This window comes from Hypomesus transpacificus, chromosome 2 (genome assembly GCF_021917145.1).
Source record: "Hypomesus transpacificus isolate Combined female chromosome 2, fHypTra1, whole genome shotgun sequence".
Classification (NCBI taxonomy): domain Eukaryota; kingdom Metazoa; phylum Chordata; class Actinopteri; order Osmeriformes; family Osmeridae; genus Hypomesus; species Hypomesus transpacificus.
This window is the reverse complement of record NC_061061.1, coordinates 4,405,705-4,429,570: the sequence shown is the minus strand read 5'-3', so window position 1 is coordinate 4,429,570 and position 23,866 is coordinate 4,405,705. Positions and strand designations below refer to the sequence as shown.

The 23,866-nt window shown below is 49.1% G+C and overlaps 1 protein-coding gene across 4 annotated transcripts in view; it reads left to right on the top strand.

The window, feature by feature from the left end:
- kif13a (kinesin family member 13A) overlaps positions 1-23,866 on the top strand; it is a 38,316-nt gene that overhangs the window by 6,607 nt on the left and 7,843 nt on the right. For 2 of the 4 annotated variants that reach the window (XM_047030701.1, XM_047030719.1), the window contains exons 3-27: positions 5,126-5,138; positions 7,485-7,545; positions 8,724-8,816; positions 9,856-10,036; positions 11,981-12,068; positions 12,973-13,107; positions 13,252-13,364; positions 13,479-13,590; positions 13,897-14,109; positions 14,371-14,481; positions 14,630-14,764; positions 16,046-16,176; positions 16,510-16,596; positions 16,977-17,152; positions 18,159-18,378; positions 18,565-18,727; positions 19,159-19,302; positions 19,760-19,912; positions 20,107-20,271; positions 20,522-20,695; positions 20,800-20,951; positions 21,189-21,321; positions 21,429-21,575; positions 22,428-22,460; positions 23,598-23,697. In XM_047030701.1, coding sequence (XP_046886657.1) covers positions 5,126-5,138; positions 7,485-7,545; positions 8,724-8,816; positions 9,856-10,036; positions 11,981-12,068; positions 12,973-13,107; positions 13,252-13,364; positions 13,479-13,590; positions 13,897-14,109; positions 14,371-14,481; positions 14,630-14,764; positions 16,046-16,176; positions 16,510-16,596; positions 16,977-17,152; positions 18,159-18,378; positions 18,565-18,727; positions 19,159-19,302; positions 19,760-19,912; positions 20,107-20,271; positions 20,522-20,695; positions 20,800-20,951; positions 21,189-21,321; positions 21,429-21,575; positions 22,428-22,460; positions 23,598-23,697 — 3,233 coding nt within the window. The remainder of the gene's footprint in view (positions 1-5,125; positions 5,139-7,484; positions 7,546-8,723; positions 8,817-9,855; positions 10,037-11,980; positions 12,069-12,972; positions 13,108-13,251; positions 13,365-13,478; positions 13,591-13,896; positions 14,110-14,370; positions 14,482-14,629; positions 14,765-16,045; positions 16,177-16,509; positions 16,597-16,976; positions 17,153-18,158; positions 18,379-18,564; positions 18,728-19,158; positions 19,303-19,759; positions 19,913-20,106; positions 20,272-20,521; positions 20,696-20,799; positions 20,952-21,188; positions 21,322-21,428; positions 21,576-22,427; positions 22,461-23,597; positions 23,698-23,866) is intronic. The other 2 variants (XM_047030729.1, XM_047030710.1) reach the window with 1 other exon arrangement.

The window sequence follows — 23,866 nt, the reverse complement described above, 5'->3', positions numbered from 1 at the left end:
TCTCCTTTCTCCCCAGTGGTCCTACTGCGGAAAGCGTGGTGTGTTACTGATAAAACTGTTGAATTCCCTGGTGGGCTGCTCCCCACGGTTTGTTTTGGAGGTGGGGCTGTGTTTACATCTTGACCTGGAAATGAGACCAAAAGGCACGTCCCTCCTCTTTTTCTCTTTGGGACTTCTTGGAGACAGGATTGCAGAGATTCTGGCCATCTGAGCTGAGTTAGTGGTTGTACTTTCTGACTGGTTTTCTTCCAGTTAATCTGCACATTTGTTATAGAGATCGTTTGCTTTAATGACTTGGTTTTTCTACAAAGATCATTCTTCTAATTCACATATTTTCTTTTGAAGTATTTTCTTTAGTGTTTACATGGATTTCCTGACAAGATTTATTGCAGATTGTTACTTTACCCTCAGCTTTGTTGGAGGGTGGAGAGCAGCCAGACAACACAAAAACTAGTGGAAATTGGTACAATGTTTTTTTACGTCTGAATACTTTCTTACTCTATTTCACTGTGTAAAAAGATTTGTAAATTAATGTGAAGTGTTATACTGGCCTGATAAGAACTGTGTATCTTTAGGCTGTAACTTCTCTTGGGCCAGATTTAACTTGAGCGCCATCAAAAATGGCTGTTGGTCAGGATTACCCAGTCTGTGATCCAGTTTGTCTGTGTGACATCTATCAAGTGGACAAGGTCAAAGGGGGTGTGGCCTAGCAGTAAATGTGTCACTTGGATGGCAGTGGGGAGGAAGCGGGCCCATATTGAACAGATTGATGAACTTCCCTTTTCGTTTGCTCATTTCCTGTCACTAACTAAATCATGGGGAAAAGTACTTTGTATCTCCTCTGTTTTACAGAATAACACTAGAGAAAACTCACAAGGTTTACCACTCTCCTAAAGCTTATCACATCTGACTTGTAAAGTTACACATTAGGGTTAGATTATGCAATGAATGTTCTTTTTTTATTATGGAAAGTTGGTGTAACTGGTCTAACAGGAGCATGTAAGGCCTAATATGACATGCCTGCTGAGGGCAATGCTATTAGCTGCTTTGGGACTTTGTTGCTTGGCTTTTATATAGGAACTTTGACTCATGAGCTTGGTACTTGACTGGGGTCTGTGTTTATTAGTTGCTTGGCAACAGCTCCTGCCTGGAAACAGAATAGTTCTGGAATTATGATGACCCACAACATAAAAACCCAGACCAAAGCCGCTGTAACCATTTTTCAGCTATTTTAGAGGTTTCCCATGGGCTAATTTTAGAGTGCACTGTCACTCTAGAAATCAAGCAGCTTGAAAGCAAATAGTAATGAGCTCTTGAGATGAAATGAAGGCTAACTATTGGAGAGAGGCTGCACGTCTGTTGAGTGGTATCCAGCATAAACATGCAAGCATATGGCCACTCCGTTAACCCATGTTTGAATCCTTTTGGAATTATTTCCTAAAATCAGCAGACTTGTGATGTTTCTGAACATATTTTTGGCAGCTCAGTTCCTTGGCTGGTTCCCAGTTGGTGTTGGTTGGACCAGAGTACCTTCCATGTAACTAAGTATTGTAATTTCCCTGTTCTGTTTTTGGCACAGCAGGGTGCAGGGTGACCTCTGCCTTGAGTGGATGGAGGGTCAGCGTGTCCAGTACTGCACACCACCAATGAGCAACTGAAATATCAGATGAGAGCCTGAGAGAGTACAGCAGTGTGCAACCCAACACTTGTCCACTCAGAGAGCTGTTGTGATTGGCTCTGAGCTTATTAGACCCAAATTGTCAAGAGTCAGAACAGTGTTGACAGATCTGGAGAAAGACTCCGTTTTGTGGTTGAAGAGATGTTAAGGGTGTGTGTAAGTGTACGAGGGGGATATTTTGTCATGTAATCAGCTACGTGTTTTGGCAGGAATCATCTCTAGGGGGCAGGGTATTCTTGGACTGACTGTGGCACGCCAGACTCTGCCCATGCTGCTTTCAATCACTCATCTGCCTTGCATGTCTGCGTGTGTGTATGTTTTTGACGTGCGTGAGCATGTGTGCCTTGTGTGTTTGTGTGTCAACTCCACAGGGGACTGGGCTGATCCATCTTCATATTATATTTGAGAGAGCGGTGGATGTAGGATTATGTCATCATGGACAGCGTTATAGATACTGGGGGCTGGGTGAGCTCTCACTGGGCTGCAGCACCACAGTGTTGAATCTGACACCAGCACACAAAAAGGCACACAGTCTCCCACAGCAAGGCTTCGACACGGTAGAAAGCACCCAGGAGTGTTCTCTTAATAGTGAACGGAATTTACAGAATGTATTTTTTAGATTGTTCAACTCTGAACTTGAGTGATGTCATTCATTTGGTTTCTGGCAGCTGCTCACAGATACATTGTCTGTCCATCCATCTGTCCATTGAGGAGTGGTTTGCGGGGACTTTTGCAACGTTAGGGACGGTGCGGCTGTGTGTGTTGTCGTGATGATCTAGTGTTTCTTTGTGTGTCTGTCCTGTCACTCTGTTAGAGCAGGTGGGCCAGCATCTGATGGTGCTTTAATCTGGGCCATTGTCTGCAGGGCCATCACATCAGAGATTTTTGTGGCATAATGACCCAGTGGCCTTAATCTGTGTAGCCACCACAGGGGAGTACCTCCTAGTCCTCTCCACAAATACACTAGCCTTCCCCTGCCTGCTGTACCCTCCGGCACACAGTTCTGGAACAGGGAGATGGCACAACCTCCTCACTCACCCACAACCTTCTTCCACCTCCACCTCCTAATACATACACTCAATCAGCTACCGCTGAGATCAACTGTTACTAATGCAAGGTCATCATTTATCAGAAGGGTTTTTATTTGGAGTGACATGTTTTAGTTTTCACCCTTGGTGCTCTGCCATGCTATGCCATGCTAAATCATATGGAGTCGTTGTGGTGAGAGAGGGGGCGTCCTGGCTCTGCTTGAGGTAGACGAGGGGGAGCGTGAACCGGCGACAGATCCCTGGAGGCCCTCACCAAGGGACACACACACACAGAGGACAGCTAGCTACACATAGGGACATAGACGGGAACCCCAGAACCTCCCACACTCCGAGGGGGGCAGGTTGGCTGGGGGAGACCCGGGGGGTGGATGAGTACGTCACCCTGGATTTTCCTTGGAGGAGTTTGTATTCTGATGCAGTCTGGCAGTTCTGTGTCACACATGTGCACGAAGTCAACATGCAAGTGGACTGCAAGCATGAATCCTATACACGCTCTGCATATTTATAGATTTGAAACAGCCTTTGGCTGCATGCATGCATATTTATCAGAGAGTAAATCAGAAAACCACATACCATGAGGCCTATATTTTTTATTATATCATATAAAATATGATATATATATATCATATAAAATATGATATATAAAATGTATTATTGTAGCAGTTTAAATATCTGAATGAAATTTAACTGCTCTACTGTAGAGCATTTTTTGAACTTTGTGTCTTCCATGTCTTGCTAGCGAAAAAGCTTTGCTGCTAAACAAGGGTTTGTTATTTCCTTGTCAGGACAGGCAGTTTACCCACTCCTACAAGCTTAAGTCTGGACACATCTGATCCCCCTGTGCTAAGATCGCCACATGATGTAATATCCTGGTCCTGGTAATACCCGTGACAACGTGATCCACCTGCAGATGTTCACATAGACTCCATCAGGAAAGACTTGACTGTGAACTAGTGGAGGGCGGGACAGTGGGCATACAGTCACATCATAAGGTCACATCCCATTCCCGTGTTTACATTTACATTTAGTCATTTAGCAGACGCTCTTACCCAGAGCGACTTACAGTAAGTACAGGGACATTCCCCCCAAGGCAAGTAGGGTGAAGTGTCTTGCTCAAGGACAGAACGCAATTTGGCACGGCCTGTAATCAAACCAACAACATTCTGATTAATAGCCCAACTCCCTAACCGCTCAGCCATCTTGACTCTCTTTGACCCCTCCACGCCTTTCTCTTCCTCCTTTTTAACAAGGATATCATTTGGTGTTCTGGTCTCTCTCTTTTTCTCACCGCAATCAAACCAAAATAGCTCACTATACTTTTATTAAGCATCACCTTGTGCCCTGCATTTCTGTACCGACCCCTGACGTAATCCAGTCCAGTTCAGGTGGAGGGCTCCAGTCCAGTGTTTGTGCTCCACCAGGCCATCCAGAGCCAGTGATGGAGGCTGTGTTACTGGGTGAAGGTGATGCCCACCTCTGTTCCAGCGGGTGCACCGCAGGACGGATATGCTGACAGGTCTTGTGTGCCATGTGGAGAGACACAGAGGTGTCCCTGGCTGCTGGGGACTGGCAGCTGGAGTATGTCGGGGGCAGAACACCCTGGTCAGGTGTGCTCACATGGGAACATTCAGCACAGGTTAAGAGATGAAGGAACTCTAGTTGTTTCTCTTTGTTCAGAATTGTAGTTATAAATCAGCATACAAGTCTTAGAGTAAAATTTGCCTTGTGAGGCCTGAGGTAATACTGAATGCAGCCTTGCTGGCCTCCCATGTCTGGTTAAGTCCACCAGCGTTAGGGCTGTTTACCCAACAGAGTCAGTGGGACATTGAATCCTAAATCTCTTCCTTTCCTTACGCTCCAGCGCACCAATTATGAACCCATTCACAGCAGCCTCCACCAGGAAATACCACGGGAAGTGAATGAATGAAGGGAATGAATAGGAGAAATGAATGAAGAAATGACACCCGTCCTTTATGAAGTGCACTGCGTCGTGATTTTGAATTATGAAGAGTGGGTTCCACAGTCACCTTCATACTCCCAACAGAATGACTTGTGATGTGTTTGTCACCAAAACAATCTGCGACTTTAGATATCCATTTGATCTAGATCTTTTGGGGGCAGCACAGACAATAGGAGGTTTCCTACTGTGAGCACAGCTGCTCTATACTAAAAAGGAACATGTACTGACTGTTAAATTGCAATTTATACCAACCGTGTTATGTCTCTCTCTCCCTCTCCCTGTCTTTCTCTCTCTTCCTCTCTCCCTCTCCCATTCCCTTTCTTTCTTTCTCTCCCTCTCCCTTTTTCCCTCTCTCTCTCTCTCTTTCCTTGCATTACCGATGAACCCAACGACATTCTCTTTCACCCTCGCCTGAACTGAACATCACGATGATCACAGGAAACAACCCAAGGTATGTGTTTGAAGTGTTTGCGGTGCTGGTTTTCATCAGGAGCCCTGACGCCAACGTCCCCTGCAACTGTCTGCCCAGACACAGTACCGGGTCATTCTGAGTGACTAGAGCTCACTTATCTCTGAACACACACCAGGCAACTTGGCACTGTCACAGACACCACACAAGGCTAGCATGGAACGCTAGCAACCCCAGGCCTCCAGGGTCCACTACGAGACGAGGTCGATCCACTGCCGTAGGATGGTTTCTAAGGGGCATGATGGAGGGTTTTTTGGTCGTTTGGTGGGTCGGCAGGGGCCGGATAGACGTCCGTGTGAATGTGTCAGCGCTCTAAGATCTCATGAAACACCCACAAAGGCCGGCAATGAGAGAGGGATGAGCAGAGACACTGGGGCAGTGTGTGCGCGCGTTGAAAGCTGCATTGTTGGAACTTCACCCCCTACTCCCCCTTCTTCCCCCCCCCACCTCCTCCTCCTCCCCCTCGCTCCCCCCACTGACACGCTGGTGACTAGCTCAAGAGACACCCAGGCCTCCCCTCACACACTACGGACCGGGGCATTGTGTCGAGCTGGTGGGGGGGCCCGTTGACTGATTGGGGGAACACCGGTGTATAGCCACGAGCGCCCCCAGTCTCTGGGGTCCATTAACCAGCGCTGCTCCGACTGCCGAGGCTTTAGCCAGGCACTCTAGCAGAAAGCGCATGGCTGTCTGCTAAGCCATGAATACACTCCCAATTAGTTTCAGTTCTGTCTGCCTGGAAGCCAGGGAGGTCCCGACCCATCTCTACCAAACCCAGCCCAGCCTTGACCGACCTGTCCTAATCCCAGAGAGACAAAGAGATTTCTGCCTTTAATTGCTCGAACAAAGCTTATTCATGGGGTGTTTCTTTCTAATGAAAAAAGTATTTGGTTGTCTAGTCAGACCTATAGTTAGAGTTAACTTTAGTTAACCATAACGTTAACCATATCGTTCACTTACAGAGACTTGCCAACACAGATTACCTTGGTTACTAACCCTACCCCGATTGAGACTGATGGCACTTTTGTTCCTTTGAATGACACCCACTCGCTAGTCTGCTGCCTCTTGAGGAGGTCTTGCTTTCACGCCATTCAGGGATCTCATCTCTGACAATGCTGACTTTGCAAGTGGTTCCCCTGGCCGATGCCCTTTATCGTGATTAGAAAAGAGTTCAATCATTTTGGGTCACACATTCATAGAGGGAAACCAGTTTTCTTGGCAGGCCAGCAGGGTTCTGGGTGCCAGCAGAGATGGCATGCACAACGCTAGTTTAGTATTTCAGGGTGACTGTACAGGACAGACTTCCACTCAGCGTTGCGAGAAAGTCTAAAGGGTTGTCATGTTGCAAAGCAGTGGTTTGTAGTCATGTGGGTATGTGAAGGAAACGTTATAACATATCTGGTGTTATAGAATATCTGCAGTGAAAGGGCTATCCTATCTCTACTTTGCTGAGTAGGAGGCCTCAGTGCAATAGGCTGTTGTGCTATCACAATCAAAATCAGAAAGGGATTTATTCGCCATGAAGGTTTGCACAGACAAGGAATTTGCTTTGGCAGGAAGGTGCATACAATAAACATATAGGAATCTTAAATTTAAATAAGTGGTCTAACTATACTAAGGATACATAACTAGCAATACTAAGTGGAATACAATTAAAATAAAATATACAATAAAATAAAATATAAGTTGCCATAAAATAAAACATCAATATGCCATCAAACATCCGTTTGATGTAATGCGTGGTGGCTGTGAGCACATGCAGGTGTCTCTCTCTCTCCCTTACACACTTACACACACACATACACACACATAAACACACACACACACACACAGAGGGTCTGTGCTGGACCCATTGGGTCGAGGCCAAGGGCCAGCAAGCTTCACCAGGAACAACTCCAGCCCTGTTGCCCTGGAGACCGGGGTCACTGGGTACTGGAATTTCCACCGGGGAGAGCTGTGTCCCTGATTTATGAATTCATTTAACTCACAGCGGCGTCACAAAACAAGCCAGGCTAATGTGGAACAGCATAATCCTGACAACAGTTACCTTATAACAGCATCGGGGAAGAGCTCCTCTTTCTCACACAATATGCCCCCCCACACACAGACAAGCTCAATCTTGCTGACATACTGTAGCGTTGGGTGGCGTGATACAGTACAATAAAGCCATTATGTAATTATGTGTCTTGCTACGCCAGACAACTGTGGCGGAGTACATAGACACCTATTAGTCTGCGTGCAAGTGTCTCCGAATCTATTTGCTTGGACGTGTTGACAGTGGGTTTGGTTTCCAAGGTGTGCTAATCCTCAGTGTTTGCTCTCCCACAGGTGTTTGCCTTTGACCACTGTTTTTGGTCCATGGATGAATCGAACATCCCTAAATATGCCGGTGAGTCCCATAGGGGGTTCAGCTCCACAGAGATAATCCTCCTGTCATGACTTAAACAACTCCAAACAAGCACACCTAACCTCCCATTCAAAACCACCCAGGTGAGGGCACAGGTACAGCTCTGAGCTAGGAGGACCCACTCCCTAAAGGAAACGCTTGCATGATGCAAAGTCATTGTCGCCAGAGGTTAAATGCTCAATAAGAGCACTCAGTGTGAAATAGAGACGCAGACAGGTCGATACAAACTCAAGACAGGTGTCATGAAGGTGTGCCACTGTTCGACACAGAGGAAGGTAAAATTGTTCAGAACGTGTTTATTGCAGCACCCGATATGCATACCATGGAGGAGGTGAAACGAATCCTTCAACAGTGTTGTTTTTTGTGCTCACATTTGTATCCATTGTTGTTGCTCTCCCACCCACGTTTTTTCCAGAGAGGCATAGAAACATAAAACTGCACTGGTTCAGCTACATTTGAAATGAACTGAAGGCTACGATTATGGCGTTTTCATTTTGACACCCATGAAACAGGGCATGTCACCGTCAATAGAACGCTGGACCAACAGCAACATTGTGTTTACCATTCTCCTTCCACTTAGCGATGGCAAGGCTTCTGTTTGCCTCGTTCTCAAGCGACAAGCCAGTCTGTGGAGCAGAGGGCTGCCTGAAGGCCCTCCACCACAGCTTTATTTAGCTCTTTAAACAGCTGCACCATTCACCAGGAGCACAGCACTGAGCTATACAAGAGAATTATCCCCCCCCCCCCTCTCTCTCTCTCTCTCTCTCTCTCTCTCTCTCTCTCTCTCTCTCTCTCTCTCTCTCTCTCTCTCTCTCTCTCTCTCTCTCTCTCTCTCACTCTCTCTCTGTGTCTCTGTCTCTCCAGTTACTTCCACATCACTAGACAAAAAAATGCCACCTTCCATGAATTGGCCAGTTTTTTTGTGCATTTGGCACTTTAATCTTTCTGCGATTTTGCAGAGGGAGTACTCTCCAATCTGATTAGCTGAAGCAGACTATAAGCATACCATTAACAAATGAACGTTGTGGTGTTATATTTTCCCGTCTTGCTCCCCTACTATATTATTTGAGGAAAACACAACGGACTGTATGCCCGTTTGAATGGATGGTTTATCTGTATGTTTAGCATAATCGCCATGGTGACCACTCTTTATTTTGCAGGACAAGAGGTGGTGTTCAAGTGCCTTGGCGAGGGCATACTTGAAAATGCGTTTCAAGGGTACAATGCCTGCATCTTCGCCTATGGACAAACAGGTAACAGACATAAAAGCAAGACAAACAAGCCCTAGACTCTACAACAGTTTAAACAAACACTGAAGCATTGTTCCGAATGATGACATTGGGTCTAGCTAAAGGAGGGGGGGATATTTCAGCATTATGTCAATTCCATATGCTGTTTGTCTCTTTATTGCGTCTCATTGTGCTACTGGCCCACCGTAAAGATGGCCTCATGTGGGATGATGGAGGAGATGGAGGAGCTAGACATTCTTATTGTGTAGGAGGAAGAAGTGGGTCATGAGAAGGTGGGGTGTGTGACTCTTAACACAAGTGGCTCCGAGGGGCTGCATGTCAGGTCTGCAGGCACAGGCATCTGCTCAGGTCGTTCTATGGAGGTCCCTGGTCACGTGCAGAAACAGGAAGCTCCTGCGTTTCTGATGAATTTCTGGTGAATCGCTCAAGTCGTATCCTTCCTAGCCGTGGATTAAATTAGCTCCTTTATCCCACTTCCTGTCCTAGAGAGGTCAAAATGGCATGCCTAGGGAACACTTTGAAGAGGAAATGAAGTCTATTGTCTTTCACAAGGCGGTCACATGTTTTGGATGTTTTGGGGGGGGAAAAATAGGGAAATAACCAGACAAAAGATTCACTTTTCCTGCCACTGAACTAACAGTCCCACGGAAAGAGGAACAAAGCTGGCTCTGTTGTTTTGATGTCTATAAGCACTGATAAAACCTATAGCTAGCCAAACTGGCACATGACCAACGAGTCAAGACTGGGCTCTCTCTCTTGTGGAAACCCTGAAGCAGCACATTGTCAGCACACCTGCAGCAGGGCACCTGCAGCCCGCAGTGCTGTCCTCACTCCACCTTTGTCTCTGGGTTAGACGCCTGGCCGGGTTCATATGGGTGTCAGGGGGGTATGGCCTTCTAGCGGGGCAGGAGAGCTACTTCTATTTCTGTAGTATAAACACAGGGTATGTTGTTTTACAGTCTTCTGTGCAGGGGTTTAAATGTCCACCTCACCTCCAATTGTGTTAGAAGTTCTCTGTGTGCCCAATCCTGTGTTCCTCCAGGTTCTGGCAAATCGTTCTCCATGATGGGGAACGGGGATCAGCCAGGCCTGATCCCACGTCTTTGCTGCACCCTGTTCGAGAGGGTCTCCAGGGAGGACAGTGAGGCCCACTCCTTCAAGGTGGAGGTCTCCTACATGGAGATCTACAACGAGAAGGTCCGCGACCTGCTGGACCCTAAAGGGTGAGTGAATGTCTTCAGTCAGCTGGAGCAGTGGTCTTCAGCCCTGGTCCTCAGGGCCCACTGTCTTGTATGTTGTCGATGTTTCCCTGCTCCAACACACCTGATTCAAATGGTAGCCTGATTCAAAATGGTAGGCTATCAGGCTTCTGTCGAGATTGATCAAGACTGTTTGTTTGAATCAAGTGTGTTGGAGCAGGGAAATATCTGCAACATACAGGCAAGTGGGCCCCGAAAACCAGGGCTAAACACCATTGAGCTAAAGCCCAGTTTATACTTAGGTCGTAGACACTTTTGAAAAGGTCGCCGACAGAAATGACATCACGGTTGACACTTTTAACCGTCGCTTGGAAGTGTCGCCTACTAGGAGAAATTTCTACTGGTGCTGTTGTTGTCACATACTGTCCCGCAAGTGTGATTGGCTAGATAGACCGCGTGTTGACTTAATTGTTTGAATTTTCAGCGCGCGCTCAACAGCTGTTTTCCAACAACCCTCTCTCTCAAAATTAGCGACAGCTATTTTCTCCGATCGATCACCTAGGCTACAAAGCGTTAACAATGTAGCCATAGCTATGAATGTAACGGTAAAAGGATTCAGTTTACGTCACGCAAACCTTGAGCACCGGTGACTGTTTGCCGGAAGTATAAATGCAGCAGCCTGAGCGACACTTTTTTTTTCTGTCGGCGACCATTTCAAAAGTGTCGGCGACATAAGTATAAATTATGCTTAAGGAATCAGGGCAGCTGTGTGGCAAACAGGCCCGGCGCAAGACGTGTCCTGGCCCGACCCAGGCCTGAAGGGCGCAAGGGTCTGCCCAGTAGTGCTAGAACACAGAGCTAATACCCTTGGTCTTGCGGTATGTTGTTGACGTGGGTTCAAATCCGATCGATTACACAAATAACAATGTGTCGCTCAGACTGTAGTGCAATGTGCCGTGTGTGATGTACTCAGTCTCCTGTATGCATGTGCACACAACGTCAACTCATTGACCCTCATGTTGACTGTGGAGTCGGGTTTCAATGTCTGACTCGGACCATGTTGAAAGGAATACCAGGTACTTAGAAAGGGAGAAGAGACAGAAAGTCAAGAGTTCATCCCAGTTATTTCTGCAGGGGGGGAAAGTTCTTGGTAGTGTGTTTTGGGGAGGTGGGGTCTGTTGCGTTCTGAGATGTCATGGTGGGACGTGTGTTTGGCAGGGAGGCTGAAGGCGAGGCAGGACTGTGAAAGGGTGTGTTTCAGGGACATCTGTTAGTGAAGGGAGAGCAGAGGAGCAGACAGTGCCGCCAGTGAGGAGAGCCCCAGAGTCGGAGCACAGTGCATCGCTGTGTGTGCCGCAGATGTTAGAGGATGGAGCCTGTCCCCCCCCCCTTCCCCCCCCGCAGCTCTATGGCTACTTCCTCCATGTTATATAGTCATGCTCAGGCCTGAACTCTGTCTGTCTGCCTGTCTTAGTGCTTGTCTATCTGCCTGCCTGCATGTCGGTTGGTCTGTCTGTGTGTGCCTTTCTGTTTGTCTGTCGGTCTTTGTGTCTGTCTGCCTGCATGCCTGCTATCTATAATTTCTCTCTGCCTTTCCCCTCTCTCTGTGATTCTCACTGCATGTTGACATCATTGGTGGGACTGTAAATTGTGGCCGCTCTGTACTTTCTGGCTGCTGTCTCCCGTAGTTAGACCCAGAGGGAGGTAAATGGAGTAGAGAGCATTGAGTTGGATCAGTGAACGTGAGGTCTGCCAACCTCAGTAAATTCACAGCCGTGGAACGGCCCAAGTCAACGGTCATTGATCTCTAGGCCTGCTACCCACCCCCTCCGCCTCCCACAGCGTCTGGCAAACAACCAAGTGAAGCTCAGGTCCACTGGGTCCATCTGCACCCTCTAGTAAAGCGTTCTCCCCCCTCTGTTTTTCTGTTGACCACATCTCCTGTCCTGCTGTCCCGTGTGTTTCCAGGAGCCGGCAGTCTCTGAAGGTCCGGGAGCACAAGGTCCTGGGGCCCTACGTGGACGGACTCTCCCAGCTAGCCGTGACCAACTTTGAGGTGTGCATCATCCCCCCCAGGTCACACCTTCTCCCTCATCGCAGACCTGCTGCGTCTCACTCACAGACTGTAATGACACATCGTCGCAGGAACGTGCAGTTGTCTTTGACATTTACTTATAGGACTATTATCGGAATATCGTCAAGTTGAGTATATGTTCACTCACCAACACAGACGTGACACATGTAGACCGGCAGTGCGAGTTAGTCATGGGTTTTGGGAAGTCATACCCTGTCTTACACCCCTCTCAGCTCAGACCCCCCCCCCCCCCCCCCCCCCCCCCCCCCCCCCCCCCCCCCCCCCCCCCAGCCCCCTGGCGGCTGTGACCTAGATTATTCACGTGACACTAAGCCATATGCAGAGACTGCTGCCTTTGTTGCCTTAGCGATGGGCTGGGGTACCTGTAGGTTTAGCCTACCCTTGAGGTGTAAGTCCTCACCGTGTCACATTCTTCACTATTCATATTCTTCTATAAAAAAACACCTGGGATGTTCCTAGGGTCAAGAACATCACAGGTTCAAGGTGTTTTCTGCTCCTCTAGCATCACACCAAGTCACCCAGCCCATTCAGCCAATCGCTGATCAGATCTCAGCTTGTGTCAATGTAACACCTTTGAGAGTTCTCCATCTTCATCTTCTGACCCCATCACCTCAGAGATTGACCAATGAGAGACCACCCACCAGCTCGTGATCACTCAGCACCTGTTTCAGTGCTTCACTAATAACCCTAACTTTAGGCTAATAACACAGGGTTTTTTGGTTTGAATCTGAACAAGGACCAAATCCTGTACGTCTTCTCCGCTCTCTCCCTGCTTTCCTGTCTCTCAAACAATCCGATCAAGACGTTTCAAAAGGACACTGTGACCCGTAGGTAAAAACAGACCCCGACTTTTGACCCTCTCTAGGACATTGAGGTGTTGATGTCGGAGGGGAACAAGTCGCGGACGGTGGCGGCCACCAACATGAACGAGGAGAGCAGCCGCTCTCATGGCGTCTTCAGCATCATCGTCACTCAGACGCTGTACGACCGTCAGTCTGGGGTTGGTCCTGCTCTCCATGCATCGCCGTCAAACGGAGAAAAAATCACTACACTGACCCAATGCTTGGGTCTGAAAATGGAAACGCTTTGACGGTGCTCGTTACCGCTCGTATCACCAAATGTGTACTGGGTGTGTGTGCTTCAGAACTCTGGGGAGAAGGTGAGCAAGATGAGTCTGGTGGACCTGGCAGGCAGTGAGCGAGTGTCCAAGACTGGAGCTGCAGGAGAGAGGCTGAAAGAAGGCAGCAACATCAACAAGTCAGTTCCGTCACCTGCAGAAAACAAATCACCATTTACGTGTGGCTCTGTAACATGTAGCTGAGGACTCAGTTATAGGACATTGATGTTATTGACATGTGTGTGTGTGTGCAGGTCACTGACCACTCTGGGCTGTGTGATCTCAGCCCTGGCTGATCAGTCAGCAGGGAAAGGGAAGACCAAGTTTGTGCCTTACAGAGACTCTGTCCTCACCTGGCTGCTGAAGGTGGGTCTGGCACTCGACCACCTATCCCAACCAGTCAAATCAAAGTGTATTTGTATAAAGTGATGCAAACGTAATGTCACAGAGGGCTTAACAGATGCTCATAGTTCCACACCTATAAACTTTGTGATACTGTATGGATATATGAGTGATAGCAGCTCTACTCTGGTCGTCCTAAATTGCTGTGAGAATAGATGAAGGATATGTCTCTGGCCACTGTCTTTTTAAAAGCTTCCCCACTTGAGCCTCACACGCTGTCACGTCCAGAACCTGACCCTTTCCTGTCGACCTTCACCCCGTCGTACCCAGGACAACCTGGGCGGAAACAGCAAGACCGCCATGATCGCCACAGTGAGCCCGGCGGCCGACAACTACGAGGAGACGCTGTCCACCCTGCGCTACGCCGACCGCGCCAAGAGGATCGTCAACCACGCCGTGGTCAACGAGGACCCCAACGCGCGCATCATCCGGGAGCTGAGGGACGAGGTGGAGAAACTGAGGGTGCAGCTCTCCCAGGCCGAGGTGAGAAGAGCTCCCCCTGGGGCACTTGAGGAGGAGTGCTGGGGAACGGCAGGGTGAACAGGGCTGGAATGAGGTATCCTGCAAAAGCTCGCCAGCAATTGTATCATTTTAGAAATGTTTTTTCTCCCCTAAAATGGTGGGTGGATGGTCGAAATTGACTAACTGTTTACATATGAGTGAAAAAATTAGCTGGTGAGTCAGACTAGGGTGTGGGGTTGGGGTAAGCATCCGGGCTGTTCTGATTGGTCCTTGTGCGTCCAGTCTCTCAAGGCCCCGGAGTTGAAGGAGAAACTGCAGGAGTCTGAAAAGCTGATCCAGGAGATGACCGTCACCTGGGAAGAGAAACTCAGGAAGACAGAGGAGATTGCCACGGTAGGCCACCAATACAGACAGGCTGAGAACAGCAGGTTCTCCTGACAAGTTCCATTCCTTCCAAGTCTGCGTTTATTTATTCGTTTTTATGAGGCCGTGGTGTGATACTGTGGGTTGACTTGGAGTGTCCATGCTTGTCTTGGCCCAGGAGCGCCAGAAGCAGCTGGAGAGCATGGGCATCTCCTTGGAAACATCAGGGATAAAGGTTGGAGAGGACAAGTGCTTCCTGGTCAACTTGAATGCCGACCCCGCCCTCAACGAGCTGCTGGTCTACTACCTGAAGGTGAGGATTAGCAAGACTTGGCTCGCACACTGCGCCATTTAAGACCAGCCTCTTAACCTCCAACCATAACATTGGTTTTGAGTATTGGGGTTCACACCCGAACAATTTGGAAATCTATCTCTTGGAAAAAAAGACTGTAAAACAACAAAGCATTATTTGAATATTAGCTCTGTGTTTGCCCTGTGAGCTAAGCGGCTCTCTCCCAGTGTGAAGCTCTGAACTGAAGACCAGAGAGCACTGATCTGCAGGGAGTCTCTATAATTGGAGAGCAGGCAGGAATCACATGAGCAAATACAGCTCAGTCGAGCTCTTCAGCAAAGCCCAGGGGCAGATTCAGCCTGCTGTACTGTTTCTCTTTCTCCTACTCCTTGTCCCTCGCTCTGAATTTTTTTCTCTCTCCCTCTGCAGAACAAAATGATACACATACCAAACTGTTATCCTCAAAACACATGGACTGTATCTGCTGACATACAACACACTTCTCTCTCTCTCTCTTTCTCTCTCTCTATCTATATCTCTCTCTCTCTTCTGTCTCTCATCATCTCTCTCATCCTCTCTATCTCTGTCTTTCTCTCTCTGTGTGAAGCACTTATCCTTCTTCTGCAACATTTCCCATTGACTGCATTGCCGGAACACGGCAAACACACCGCATCATTCCAGACACACGTATGACAGCGGTACTGGGAGAGCTGTGCGGTGCAGAGGCACGGCGGGCGAAGGCGTGCCAGACAGCAGCCGAACTTCCGCGGCACACAGAACAACAGGCCTTTGTGTGCTCCCACAACCTCGCCCCGCACGCCAGGGCGGAATGACTCTGCTAATGTGAAGAGGCTACTGTAGCTGTAGGCGTCTGGTAGCGGGATGTTAGTCCAGCTACGCCCACTCAGTAATGAGAGACACACACGGGTGTCTTCCACTCTTGCACTATTCAACAGTTAAACCGTTCTGATTAAAGCATGTGCTCAATTCATAAAATGGGTATGAAATGAAAGAAATCCCACTCGTTTTGGTTTTGGTCCCATTGACGAAGGCAGAGGGGCTGTGGTTATGCTTTCCTGCATGTGACTGAGTCTCTGCCTGAGTGGGCAGCTTTGAGCACTGGATTACCGTTCTCAACCAAGCAGGTGATTCACTCATGATTTACGATGGGGAATTACCCGAGTCATGAGACTCCTGGCTCTGAGCTCCTTGGGTTTGTGGTCATACATCTGCACTCTGTCTGAATGCTTATCTGTCTGTCTGCCTGTCTGTCTGTCTGTCTGTCCGTCCTCCCGTGTGTAGGAGCACACACGTGTGGGTGCCGACACGTCTCAGGACATCCAGCTCTTCGGTATCGGCATCCAGCCGGAGCATTGTGTTCTGGAGATCTGCCCAGATGGTGATGTCACCCTCACGCCAGTGGAGAATGCCAGGTGAGCACCCAACAACCCCGCCTCCCCTTTCCTCCTTCATCCAGCCCCTCCCTCCCCCTCCCTACCTCCCTCGTTCTCCCTCCCTCATCTTCCCCCTCCCCTCAGTCCTCATGGTTGACTGGACCTCAGGGTTTCTCATGAGCTCACGGTGAAGGCATCTCTGATATCAAAGCCCTGCTCCATAGCTCTCACCACAAAGACATTGTTCTGCTGTAATTTACATTGTCAGTGCGCCACTGATAGTCTGCAACCCTCGTGCCTGGGCTTTTTGATGTACAGTTTTTATTACCAAATGTTTTCCTTTGGCCCACCTGCTTTCTCTCTCATTGTCAGAACCTGTGTGAACGGAACCATGATCGACTCCTTGGTCCACCTCTGGCATGGAGACCGCATATTATGGGGGAACAACCACTTTTTCAGGTAAACCGTGAAACTCGCCTGCTGTTATTTTGGAAATATCTAGTCTTATTCTTACCAGACATAGCTTTGAACAGGAAATTAGGTGCAGGAAGGGTCTAGATGAGAGCAGTCCAACCCTGTTCCTGGAGAGGGCTGTCCAATCCTGTTCCTGGAGAGTTACCCTCCTGTACAATATGTTTTTGCTCCAACCCCAGTTTATCTACACAGTTTATCTTCTCAGTTAATAATTTGAATCAGGTATGCGGGATCAGGGTTGGAATAAAAACCCACAACACTGTAGCTCTTCAGGAACAAGGTTGGGCAGCTCTGGTCTAGATGAAGCTGGATGCTGGGATGTTGCTGGATGTCTGACGTGAGCTGTACATCCTGCTGGGCTGTAGGATCAACCTGCCCCTGCGTAAGCGACGCGACCGCTTGAAGGAGCTGGAGCGGGCATCCCCCAGGGAGAGCTTTGTGGAGGCGGACGTGGAGACGGCCAGCGAGGCCTCATCGGAGCAGGACTACAGCTACGAGTTTGCCCAGATGGAGGTGATGATGAAGACCTTGGGGAACAACGGTAAGGCTAACCCTATTCCACCTTGTCTCTCTTGCCTGTCTCTCTGGTCCCTCTCTTGGAACTGATCTCTCTCTTTATCAGGTCCCTTTCTTTAAACTCATTTTTCTCTCTCTAACTGGCCACTTTTTTAGACTCATCCCTCGTTCTTTCTCTATGGTCCCTCCTTGTAAACTCATCCTCCTCTCTCTGCTCCATGGTTTTAGACTCATCCACCTGTTCATGTTTCTAACAGGGAGCCACCTTGACCGAATTTCTTAAACTGAATGTTTTGTCTTAAATATGACTCGAAAGCGGGATGTGTTGTGGATGAACTGCCTGCCCTATTCCATCCCCACAACCATGGCATCCAAACATCCACTGCCTGCCCACTCAAACTCCCCGCTGGAGTTGCTCTGGGACAAAGCTGAGTCATGCAATGGTTATGTCATGCACAAGCTGTTCCTGTGTGGTGTGCACGCCCTCCAGTCCTCTTGACCCTGTCCCAGTCCTGTGGACAGTGAGGGGGTGGCCCAAGGCCCTGTTACACTGTGGCTGAGCTGCCATCGCTGGGTTACTTTCTCTGCACTGCACGATCCCTGCAACAGGAGCGTTCAAGTTTGGTCTTTTGACTGGATGCCTCACTTGATTCAGCACTGAAATTGTGCAGGTCATGGCTTAGTTATTTTAATTGCACTGTCGGCATGCAAGCCAGCGGGACATGAGTTATGACATGACACAGCCGGGCATTGGTTGCTTGTGTTTGTTTGTTTTTTTACTCAATCTGATTGTTTGATCCAACTTGGGTTTCTTTTAAGATTATGGAGAAACCCAGGACAAGATAGACTTCCTAAAACCAGTGTCTCCCTGCGTCTTACAAATTCGGCAGTCACAGAGAAGACATAGATATAGAAGATCTAGATAGGATTCTTGAATTTCCTTATGCATCAAATAAAGTGAACGGAACTGGATAAGTGTATATACTGGTGTATCCCATAAGTGTACGTGCTGTCTCCCTTGTGCGCTGTAGACCCCATGCAGAACGTGGTCCAGGTTCTGGAGAAGCAGTACCTGGAGGAGAAGCGCACGGCGCTGGAGGAGCAGAGGAGGATGTACGAGAGAGAGCTGGAAACGCTACGGCAGCAGCTGTCACCCGAGAGGACGTCACAGCATCATCGCAGCAGCAGCGACCGTCTCACCTTCCCCACCCACACGCCCAACAGCAAGCTAAGGCTCTGGACCGAGGAGAGGTGATGGACATGCAGACACACACACACGTGCATACACACACATACAAACGTACATACACACACACACAATCCAAGCCTTACACAAACTTCAAGGTTAAGATCACACACGTTTGGTGGACGTTTAGGTGGATGCCAGCAGAGATACTTTTTGTGTGTATCTTTAACAACGTCTGTGTTTGTGTCCAGGGACGAGCTGTTCCGTCAGAGTCTGTCTCGGCTCAGGGAGCAGGTCGTGAAGGCCAACACCTTGGTGCGAGAGGCAAACTTCCTGGCAGAGGAGATGAGCAAACTCACTGACTACCAGGTCACCCTCCAGATCCCTGCGGCCAACCTGAGTGCCAACCGCAAGGTGAGAACTCCCTGACCCCTCTCTGCGTGTGTGTGCGCGAAGAATTATGTCTATATCCTTGTGTGTGTGTGTTTGGTGTTCTTTAATTACCCTTGTGGGGAACTAATGTCCTCACAAGTATAGTGAAACATGAAAAACTTGACCTTGTGGGGCCATTTTGTTGGGCCCCTTAACGTCAAATGCTTTTTTTCAGGGGTTTTAGGATTGAGGTTAGAATTTGTGTTTCAATTACATGAAGTGTTTAGGTTACGGTTAAGGGTTAGTGGTCAGAGATAACACAATGTTGAATGGGAGTGAATGGTTGAGCCCTACTATGATAGAAAAACAAACCTGTGTGTGTTTGTGTGTGTGTTTATGTGAGTATGTGTGTGTGTGTCTGTGTGCATGTATTTATTTGAGTATATTTTTATATGTGTGTTTGTGTGTGACAGCGCGGGGCTATAGTGAGCGAGCCGGCAATCCAGGTGCGGAGGAAAGGGAAGGGCACCCAGGTGTGGACTATCGAGAAGCTGGAGAACAAGCTGGTGGACATGAGAGACCACTACCGAGACTGGAAGGAGGGCACAGACGAGGTGGTAAGAGATGGAGGGAAGGGGAGGGAGGAAAGGAGGGAGAAGAGGGGGTAGGACAGATGAGGGATGGAGGGAGGAGAGGACGGGAAAGGGAGGGACTTTGGATAGAAGAAACCTTTATTGGAATCGGGCGTAGGGAGCAAGTTTGGGGAGTTAGAAGTCAAGTGATATACTTCTCTCTAATTCGGGGTAATGATTTGAGTGTTTTCTGCTGACCTGCGTAGGAGAAGCAGGGTAAGATAGCTGGGTAACTGTAAATGAGTAGTAGTAAATAGTGAATTAGTAGTATATGTTGTTGAAGGGGTAGAGGCTACAGTAATGTGTCCATTTGGCAGACACTTATCCAAAGCAACATACAGGGGTGATTAAAACCTGCAACCTCTTGATCTGCAGTCAAGTGTTCCACCACTGAGCTATACCCAGGATATAGAACATGTTCTTACGTTCTGGTCTCCTCCAGTATAACAAGCTGGACAGCAACAAGCACACAGACCCGTTCTATGAGGCACAGGAGAACCACAATCTGATCGGCGTGGCCAACATCTTCCTGGAGTGCCTCTTCCATGACATCAAGCTGCAGTATGCTGTACCCATCATCAGCCAACAGGGGGAGGTATGATTCAGCAAAACCCACATCATCATGAACGTCTCAGTCTGTTTTCTGGGTTAACTGGCTTTTCTATGAATATGATAGCTCTATTACTTTACTGTGCCTGCTGTGGACATGTTTAGCACCATGCAGAAACAGGCCATACCATGTACACTAACTACCCTAAGTAACTGTGTTTGTGTGTGTGTGTGTGACAGGTAGCCGGCAGGCTGCACATCGAGCTGACACGGGTGAGTGGCGCAGTTCCTGAGCGTCTGGTTGGCGGAGACGACTCGTCGGAGAACTCCAGCGAGAGCAGCTGCTACGAGGTGATGGACACCAACGGAGAGATTGTCCATATGGCCAAGAGGCTCACCTGCAGGGTACGCTGCAGCAAAGAACAGGCCCACTGCCTTGTTGTGGTTATGTGAGATAGCACACAGTGTTCATGCAGATACTGCTTCACTGACTACTTGACGTCACGGTGTCCAGTAAGAGCCTCTTTGCTGACCCATGTCTCATGGTCCCTAAATATCCCTCTGTCTGTCTCGGTGTCTCTGTGTCTGTCTGTGTGTCTCTGTCTGGGACTGTCTCTTTGTCTGTGCGTCTGTCTCTGTCTGTGTCTGGACTCAGGTGCGGGTTAGGGAGGCCACAGGGTTGCCCCTCAACCTGTCCAACTTCGTCTTCTGCCAGTACACCTTCTGGGAGCATGCAGAGCCCACCGTGGCCCCTCCCATGGTCAGCCCTGACACGCCCTCCCCCCGCAGCCCAGACACCCAGTTCAGCGTCAGGTTTGATCACTGCCAGGTGAGGGAGAGGGCGCCCCCCTGTTGTGTGGAGGACTGGTACTGCCTAACGGCCGTTCAGGAGTTGTAATGCTGCGTGTGTTCGCCATGGGGGGGGGTTTGCAGGACTACGTGGTCCACGTGACGGAGGAGTTCCTCGAGTTCATTTCAGACGGGGCTCTGGCCATCGAGGTGTGGGGCCACCGCTGCGCCGGGAACGGACGCTCGCTCTGGGAGCCCAACGCCCTGGAGGCCAAGACGCGCACGCTCCAGGACCGGTGAGGGGAATACACATCCATGTACACACACACACTTATATATATACAGACACGCACATCCACACATGCACAACCCACACACATACACACACACACCAACCATACTTCTCCTCTTTTTCCTCTTTTAGACTTCTAGGTACACCACACACGCACACACATGCACACACACAAAGACTAGCACTATATTACTATGCTGCCGCTGCTACACACACCTCCCCTGTCTGTGGTGTGTGCCAGGTGGAGCGAGGTGTCTCGTAGGATTGAGCTGTGGGCCTCCATCCAGGAGCTGAACGAGCAGGGGGAATACGCTGCTGTGGAGTTGCAGCCTGTGAAGGACATCACCACTGGGGGGGTCTTCCAGCTGCGACAGGTTCCTCCACTGTTTCCAGCTTGACTTTGACTGTAGCTGTCAGGGTTAGGGTCAGCTGACTGACTGTGTGTGTGTGTGTGTGTGCATATACATCTGTGTGTTCACAGGGTCACTCCCGCAGGTTGCAGGTGTGTGTGAGGCCTGTCCAACACTCGGGCACTCTGCCCCTGCTGGTGGAGGCTGTGCTGTCTGTGTCTATGGGCTGTGTGTCGGCACGCTCCACCAGGCTACAGAGACCGCTGGACAGCTACCAGGTCAGTGGGAACACGCACACACACACCTATCTTACCTCGTGAGTAAACGCAAACACGATGACAAGCGTCGAGCCACAAGTCTCCGTCAGTTTATGGCATGTTTGATTTGACGGCCCAATAAAATTGGTTCTGCTTCTGAAGAGGGACGTGTGTGGTGGAGCGTCGTGTGTTTTTTATTTTCCTAAGTATGTGGATGTGAATCAGCACGCTGGTGGTCACACTATTTTGGGCCGTCTGCCATGAAGGGATCATGTGCTGACTGGCTGTAAATCTAATGAAGAGAAATGTCTGGGCTCATGTTTCCAGACGGTAGCTCCCCAGCATGTACCCTCTGTGTTGCTGTGGCTCACTCAGGAAGCCGCGCTAGTGATCTAACACATCTAGTATACCCTAGAAATGCACTTTATATGTGTCTACACGGTATACCCTGGAAATGAACGATAAAAGTGTCAGGACTTAGAGTAAATCATTTTGCGTTTCAGGGGTCCTTACAGCTTTATTTTTTTTGTATAAACATAAATGTAAGGCTTAAGAAAAGACAGATTATGATTCTATGAATATAGGTTCTGAGCCAGAATAGTTTGCGGAGAAACAGAAACATGAGCGATCCATTTGAAAGTGATTACACCCGAGCATAACATGATTACTGGGAACCGTTTCTGACGTGTTCTCTAGTGTACATCCTGGTTCGGGTGAACCTATCACCATCTACTGTTGTTGCATCCCTATTTCTACTCCCTGTGGCTGTAACAGTCATGTGTTCCAGTGTCTCTGAATGTGGCCCTGTAGCTGAGGCTAGTGGAGAGGTGTTCGGTGTCTGACTAAGCGTGTGCTTTTATTCTCTCCTGCCAGAGAGAGGAGGATGACGATATGGATAGTTATCAGGTACCCCTCTCATCCTACTGCTTCAGAAGCATGACCGACACCCAGCTGCTGATCACGCGCTTGCAGACACTGGGAGCAGGGGGGGGGGGGGGGGGAGGAGAGAGGCAGGGGCATGCCCACCACCTCACTAAAGATGACCTGGGTTATTGTGTTCCTTCCAGACGGGGGAACCTTCCCTGAATTTAGCACAACACTGTGTCAAAAATCTTCAAACCCTAAAGAATCTTGAAGCAGCTCCCTAAAGAGATACAAGAAGAGCCATTCCTGGGCCACCAATCAGTATTCTGTCTGGGGTTCTGTCTCCGCCCCCCTTCCCCTTTCAGGTTACACAAACTAACTGACCACTGTCTGCTTCCCGCTACTGAAAAGCTGCAGGAACAATGCTGTTTGTCTCACCCAAGTCACCTGACCAACTTACGCATGGCTGCATGAATGATTTTGCATGGGGGGGGGGGGAGGGGGGGGGGTTAAGGGGTGCAGTGCATATTAGGATTGTTTATTGGTTTGTTTCTTTTTTTCTGAGGCGGTCCTGCCATTCAGGTAGGATCCACAGAGACTGTTAAATGTGCACGTTTGTGTGTGTGGTTTGGGATAGGGTGGGGGAGTGTGTGTATATGCTCGTGGGTGGTGAGGAACTTCTGTAATTTCGACCTAATCTTTTTCCCAACCTAAAACAATAAGGGCTCAGATGCTGTAATTCAGGAAGGCTTTCAGATATGGGACTTTCTCCAGGATTAACATTGACTCGGTGACTTCCAGTAAGCCCATGTCAGCACTAACTCCAGGAGCCAGCTGTTTGACCATGTAAAGATGTGTCAGCAGCAGGTTAGCCCCCTCAGAGTAGGGGAGACTCAGTTGATTGTGGTGAAGTTCCTCTGTTTCCTACTGACCTTGTGAGTTCCCTGACTGGTCTCCCCTGATGCTGGTCTCTTTTGAGGCTGGTCTCTCCTGATGCTTGGTCTCTCCTGCTGCTTGGTCACTCTTGGGGCTGGCCTCTTTAGAGGCTGGTCTCTCTTGGGGCTAGTCTCTCCTGAGACTGGTCTCTTCAGAGGTCGGTCTCTCCTGGGGATGGTGTCTCCTGGGGCTGGTCTCTCCTGAGGCTGGTCTCTTTCCTGACTCTGGTTTCACTGACTGCAGGAGGAGGACCTGAACTGCGTGCGGGAGCGCTGGTCGGAGGCCCTCATCAAGCGCAGGGAGTATCTGGACGAGCAGATCAAGAAGATCATCCACAAACATGGTGAGCTGTGGAGGACAATCTGGTTGTCCTGTCTCTCACTCCGCCTCTCCTTTGCCTTTTCTCACCTGTTCTTGTCCCTCTCTCTTTTTATTTCTGGCCCTGGATCTGTCTCCTCTACTCTCTCTCTCTCTTTTTCTCTCTCTCTATTTTTCCCTCTGCCCCCATCCAA